Source organism: Salvia splendens, chromosome 4, assembly GCF_004379255.2.
Source record: "Salvia splendens isolate huo1 chromosome 4, SspV2, whole genome shotgun sequence".
Classification (NCBI taxonomy): Eukaryota; Viridiplantae; Streptophyta; class Magnoliopsida; order Lamiales; family Lamiaceae; genus Salvia; species Salvia splendens.
The window spans coordinates 966,138-972,113 of record NC_056035.1 but is presented as its reverse complement, the minus strand read 5'-3'; the positions used below and the strand labels follow the sequence as shown (position 1 = coordinate 972,113).

At 40.9% G+C, this 5,976-nt stretch overlaps 1 protein-coding gene across 2 annotated transcripts; it reads left to right on the top strand.

The window, feature by feature from the left end:
* Positions 1–1,160: 1,160 nt before the first annotated feature.
* LOC121799189 (protein Brevis radix-like 2) lies at positions 1,161–5,718 on the top strand. Of its 2 annotated transcripts, XM_042198531.1 has the most exons (6): positions 1,161–1,991; positions 2,276–2,649; positions 4,240–4,375; positions 4,510–4,904; positions 5,361–5,452; positions 5,549–5,718. In XM_042198531.1, exons 1-5 carry the CDS (start codon positions 1,854–1,856, stop codon positions 5,437–5,439), a joined length of 1,122 nt encoding a protein of 373 aa, XP_042054465.1. In that variant the 5' UTR covers positions 1,161–1,853; the 3' UTR covers positions 5,440–5,452; positions 5,549–5,718. The 2 variants fall into 2 exon arrangements, with proteins under 2 accessions (XP_042054465.1, XP_042054464.1); XM_042198530.1 differs by having other exon boundaries at positions 5,361–5,718.
* Positions 5,719–5,976: the final 258 nt, after the last annotated feature.

Below are 5,976 nucleotides of genomic sequence, written 5' to 3'. Positions count from 1 at the left end.
GCCCACTATATTATTCAAGTCATCCGCGCTTCAATGCGCGACTTTCGTATAATAGCCATAACTCTCTCATCCGGACTCCGATGGGGGCGTGCAAGATACTCACGCGAAGCCCTTTCGAAGACGAAGACAATGCTTTTGGAGGATTTCAGAGGAAACGCCCGACCGGGCGATTTTTATGGGGAAAACGCCCGACCGGGCGTTTTAGTCGCGAACTCCAGAAAATTTGCCCGACCGGGCATTTTGGCGACTTAAAATCGCCCGACCGGGCGATGTGTTCTGCGAGGCTTTACGTCTGTATTTCCGCCCCGGGTATAAAAGAGACCGAGGGTTTTCGTCTCCCAAATCTCAGAGCCCCAATCCTCCTCCCTCTACACATTCTTCCACTCCATCTCTCACACATAACTCATCCATCTTCCATTGGAGCGGAGCTCTGCAGATCCAGGCAAGAAACGATTGAAGATTGAAGATTCAACCTTGGGTTCTATCGATTTCTTTCATATCTAGTGCTATTATTCTTGTTTTTACTACTTGTCTATGAGTAGTTAAACATCATTTGTAGATTTGTTTGGTGAAAATTATTATGAATATGTTTTGATTGATTGAATTGAACCTTTTCCTAGCTCTTGTGATTATTTTGCTTGTTCTTGTGCTTTTATTGTTCTTTTGTCTGGCCAACTTTAGAACTATGTTCGTTAACTAGATTAATCGAGAGATAGCTAGTTTTACGTGGTAAAAGGAACGAGTACAACACATAGGTTTATCTGCACTCGAGAGAGGGGACCCTTTGTGAGGGCTTGAGTCTTAGGAACCATAAGGAGTTAGAATCTAATCTATTGGAAGGAGACTTTGATAGTTAGAGTCTAATCTACTGGATAAGTGCACTCGAGAGAGGGCTTATCTTAGAATCACGACTTTCCTAATAATCATGGAGACACTTATAGGTAAAGGTTTTGTGAGATCAATCATCACTAGGTCGTAGTAGTCGTATCCTAAAACTCTACATTCTTTAGCCTGCTTTGTCTATTTTATTTTATTTTTATATTTGTTCATATTTATGTCTAGTTTATAAAAACAAAAACAAAATTCTCCGTGTCTCTAAATAGTATATGACGCTTAGTATATGATAGCCAGTTGCAATCTTATTCCCTGTGTTCGATATCCGGTACTGACCTTTAGCTATACTAGATCTACCCTGTATGCTTGCAGGTATTTTTAGTGCTAATAAATAGTGCATCACCTATAGGCGCGGCTATGTCCCCCCGCCGCGTCCTCGCCCCGCTGCCGGCGATCGCCCGTCCGCCCTCGGGGCGGACAACTCCCCCACTATAATTCGCCCGCCTACCGCCCCAACCCGCGGGCGTCCCACAGCGGACACTCTTAGACACTCTTAACATATTACGCAAGTTTAGACTCTCCCTTTTCTCCCTCTTCCGCCGCCACCTCTTCTTCCGCATCGAGAATCCCACAAATCTCAACAGCTTCTCTGATCCAGCGATCCCTTCCCACCACCATTTCTCTCTTCTCCCTCTCTCTCTTCTCCCTCTAGAGAGAGAGAGAGTGTGAAGCGTGCGTCTCTCTCACTCTTTTCCACCTGTGAGACTTGTGAAGTGCAAATAAGAATATTCAATTCCCCCCATTTTCTTGATCTGCGCTTCACTTGCACTATCCCCCCCTTTCTCTCGTCACAACCTATGTTCTATGCGCCATTAACGCCGCCTCGATCACTTACCCAAAACTCTCGATTCGAAGAGCCGTTTCTCCCAAACACGCACGAAATGTCACACAATCCGTATCGCCATTTCATTTTGTAGCCTCTTAAATTTGCTACACCGCCTCTCGTTTTAATACCAACAATGTTGACCTGCATAGCTTGCTCCAACTCCAAGCAGCTCAACAGCAGCGGATCTCTCCGCCAGCCCCCGCCGGAGGACGAAGATGACAACGCCGTCACTCCTTCCACCAAGCAAGCAATCAAATCCCTCACCTCTCAGGTATACATCGACTTTCGTCGCAATTCTCGCTCAATTTAATTTATTCGACTAATTTTCGTCATGATTAGTTAATATCGTCAGCGCTGACTTAACTGAGAGTGTGATGATTCGAGGTGGATTTTTGAGTAATGGAGATTTCGTGTTGCATAATTTGTTGCTCGTGCAGAGTGTGATGATTCGAGTGAAACGCTGTTCTTATTTTGCGTAGATTCGTGGAATTAATCGATTTCTGTTTTTTTAGAAACGGAGATTTCTTGATGCAGAATTTATGTCGTGTGTTTCAGATCAAGGACATGGCGGTTAAGGCATCGGGGGCGTACAAGAACTGCAAGCCGTGTTCAGGCTCATCGGGCCCGAAACGGTCCCGGGCCTACGTGGACTCCGACACGGGCTCGGTGTCGGGGAGGTTTTACGGCTTGTATCGGAGGCCAGCTAGCTTGAACTCGACACCACGGCTGCGGGGGAAGGAGCTGGAAGCCAAGCTGAAGGCCCTCTCGAGCGGCTCGGCTACGCCAGCTTCCGTGAGCGGGAGAACAGAGTCATTGTTCATGGAGGAAGACGAGGCGAAGGAGTGGGTGGCTCAAGTCGAGCCAGGGGTGCTAATTACGTTCGTTTCATTGCCTCAAGGTGGAAATGATTTAAAGAGGATTCGATTTAGGTAATGAATTTGTGGATTTCTGGTTTTGATTTGCTTATGTATGAATTCGGGTCCATTATTTGTGTCTCCTTCCGCAACTTGAAAATTGCTAGACGCCAAAAGAGACATGAATTGGAACAGCAATTGTGCACTAGATAATCTCATGCTTATAATTGTTGGATAGATCAATCCCTCAGAACATGTTTAGCATGTTTTGGGGAGTGTTATATGCTTTTTTGAGAGGTTAGTGTTGTTTATAATTTGGAATTTTGTGTACCTATGTGAAGTTATGTGTCTAAATAGTGCTAAAATTGGCAGGTTAGAGATGTGGGCTCAGTTTAAGATTTGTTTTTAGTGTGAGATCAATATTTGAACAGTGCTTTTTGTTCTTGTTTTCTTGGTTGCAACTTGTTTTGTGGGTCTCTCTTTAGAGTTTTTCTTGTTTGCATTTCGATTACTTTCCTAATAGTGATTGCTGTACAACATTTGATCTACAATCTGAAATTAATGATTTGTTTTGGGCTTAAAGTATATTTGTGGCTCAGAATGTTAAGGCTGATAGGTCATTGTCTTGATCTCTTGGAGGGCCTGTTTGTGTGTTCTTATTTTCTTTTTCTTGTGTGAATTGGATAAGCTGACAAAATTTGTACGTATAGAACACATGATAGACAGATAGTATAATATCAATAAAAATAGAGAAAAAGTAGAGAAATTTCCGAAAGCAGTTGGTGGGAGTCGAACCTGATGCTTGAAAGTTCGTGTATGTTTGGCTTTTAATTTTAAAATCTACAGTGGTGTGGGTAAATTGAATGGGGCATGTGAGGCCACACTGAGCAACAATAACCCCCAATTTATGGAGGTGGCCCCTTAAAATAATGGTGGGCCTAAGAACAATTGGATTCTTGACTAATGACTACTGGCTTATTTAATTCAATATCAACTTAGTCACTGTCCACATGATCTGAATTGGATATTTTTGAAGGGGCAGGACTGCTGAATCTAGTTGGTTAAGAACTGGAAAAAATTTAATACTGTTGAAACACAAGAAGGAAAAAAAAAGAAAGAAAGAAAAGCTATGATGGACCAAAGTGTGATGTACTTTATAGTCCTTTTTTGTGTCTTGCAGCTTTTTCTCTTTTGATTTCCATGTTTAGCAATTTTTTTAATCTCTGATAACACTTTGATCTACTTAAATTTCTATTATTATCTTGACATGCTGATAATACACTTTTGAAGTTAGACTTTCACATGGATGATAGATGTTCTCCTACAGTGGTTGGATTTTAACTTTGGTTGGATGACATTGCTAATTCTGATATTTTCTTTTAAATTCATGTGGTGCTTTAATCGCAATCTTGGTTTCTAGTCCAGTCGAGAAAAAGATACGAATGTTATGTATGAGAGGATTAGAAGTGAAGTAGCCAATGCATCAAACTTCTAAAACTTATCTTTTGTTTCCCTGGCTGGTTGAGTTTAGATCTTTGGATTCTACGATATAGCAATTGTTGTAATGATAACATGGAACCAGTTCTACGCAGCTTGTTTTCGCCTCTGATCATCTGCTTCCGTATCTAAATCTCTGACTTTTTTTTTTCTGGATGGTTTTCACAGCCGAGAGATCTTTGACAAGTGGCAAGCTCAACAATGGTGGGGAGAGAACTATGATAAAGTGATGGAACTGTACAATGTTAAAAGGTTTAGCAATCATGAAGCGCCACTGTCTACTCCAGCACGGTCAATAGATGAGGTTTGCTTCAAACTTTGTGTCCTAAATGAAGAGTTCTGACCTCTACTTCTGAGAAAAAAAAAGAATTACTACTATTTTATTAGATTGAGCTACTTTAGAAAATGATTGCACTAATTAGACATGTTCTCTCTCAGAACTCAAAACTTGAATCTGCTGAAGACAGCCCTGTGACACCTCAGTTGAACAAAGAGCATCTGCCCCGTCACTTCTCTCGCACAGCAGGAGTGGGTTATTCATCATCAGAATCATTAGAAAACCACCCCATGAAACCTGGAAGTTACCAAGAGTCAGCTGGTCCTTATTCAACCCCAAAGCTCTCCAGCATCAGCGCTGCTAAAACCGAGACATCATCAATAGATGCTTCTGCACGTTCGAGTTCATCAAGGGAGATTGATCACTCAGGAGAACTGTCTGTGAGCAATGCTAGTGATTTAGAGACCGAGTGGGTCGAGCAAGACGAGCCTGGCGTCTACATTACTGTCAGAGCTTTGCCTGGCGGTGCTCGTGAGCTCAGAAGAGTCAGATTCAGGTGGCTGATTCTCTCTCTATATGCATGCATATTAACTACTCCCTCCGTTCCGCGGTAGTGAAGGCGTTTCTTTTTTGGCACGTGTTTTAAGAAAAAAATATTGTTAAGTACGTTAAGTAAATGAAAAATAAAGTAGGAAACGAAAAAAGGTAGAGAGATAAATAGAGAATAAAATAAGTGAGAAGAAATGTGTTAACTTTTATTAAAAAGATAAATGACTCCACTATAGTGGAACATACCAAAATGGCAAAATGACTTCGCTACTATGGAACGGATGGTACTACTACTTACTTAACTTTTCATTAAAAAAAACAGGTGAAAACTTATCAGAAGATAGCACAATCAAAATTTGAAACTTATAATTTCTGGATAGCTTAACATCATATCACACAATCTAGTCACCATGTATTTGCTCACTAATTTCTTGAAATCTAACACGAAAGTGGTTTGATACAGCCGTGAAAAGTTTGGAGAAACGCAAGCTAGAGTTTGGTGGGAAGCAAACAGAGCTAGGATTCAACAGCAATACCTGTAATCTTCTAAATAAAGTAGGTGAAAAAACTCAGCTGTCTTGAATTCTTTTGCTAGTAGGTTTCTGTAATGATTCATTGGTGATGCATTTTCTCCATTGTTTCTGGTGCAAGCTTTCACCAACTTGTCTTTTGGGCTTGTCTGAGTTTTGTGAATGAGAGTTGCACGGGAATCGCTTCGTCTCTGGTTTGTAGTTTTTGATTTACATTTGAAACACTCTGCGCAGCTACTTTTGGTGGTGTAAATGGTCAGATGCATCCAGTTTGTTGTGATTGTTTTGTTATTAGTCTGGCCATAGAAGTAGTAGTTAGATTTCTGAACATTTTCCTATATTTAGATGCAATTTCGGGAAGCTACATATGAGTAATTATAATGCATGATCTTTGAAATATCAGAAAAATATTAGTATCATATCCATCACCTTATTGTGAATGAATATCCATAATTGTTTTGACGAAAACAATTTAAGGGACCACTTTATTGCATCAACCAACGAACTTGAATTACTAGTATCAAATACTATGAAGTACTACTGCCAATT

Bases quoted from the DNA above. Each gene is read 5' to 3' on its own strand.
- LOC121799189 (XM_042198531.1), top strand. From the start codon at position 1,854: ATGTTGACCTGCATAGCTTGCTCCAACTCCAAGCAGCTCAACAGCAGC. The intron at 2,650-4,239 runs GTAATGAATTTG...TGGTTTTCACAG, and splicing joins TTAAAGAGGATTCGATTTAG to CCGAGAGATCTTTGACAAGT. The intron at 4,376-4,509 runs GTTTGCTTCAAA...GTTCTCTCTCAG, and splicing joins CAGCACGGTCAATAGATGAG to AACTCAAAACTTGAATCTGC.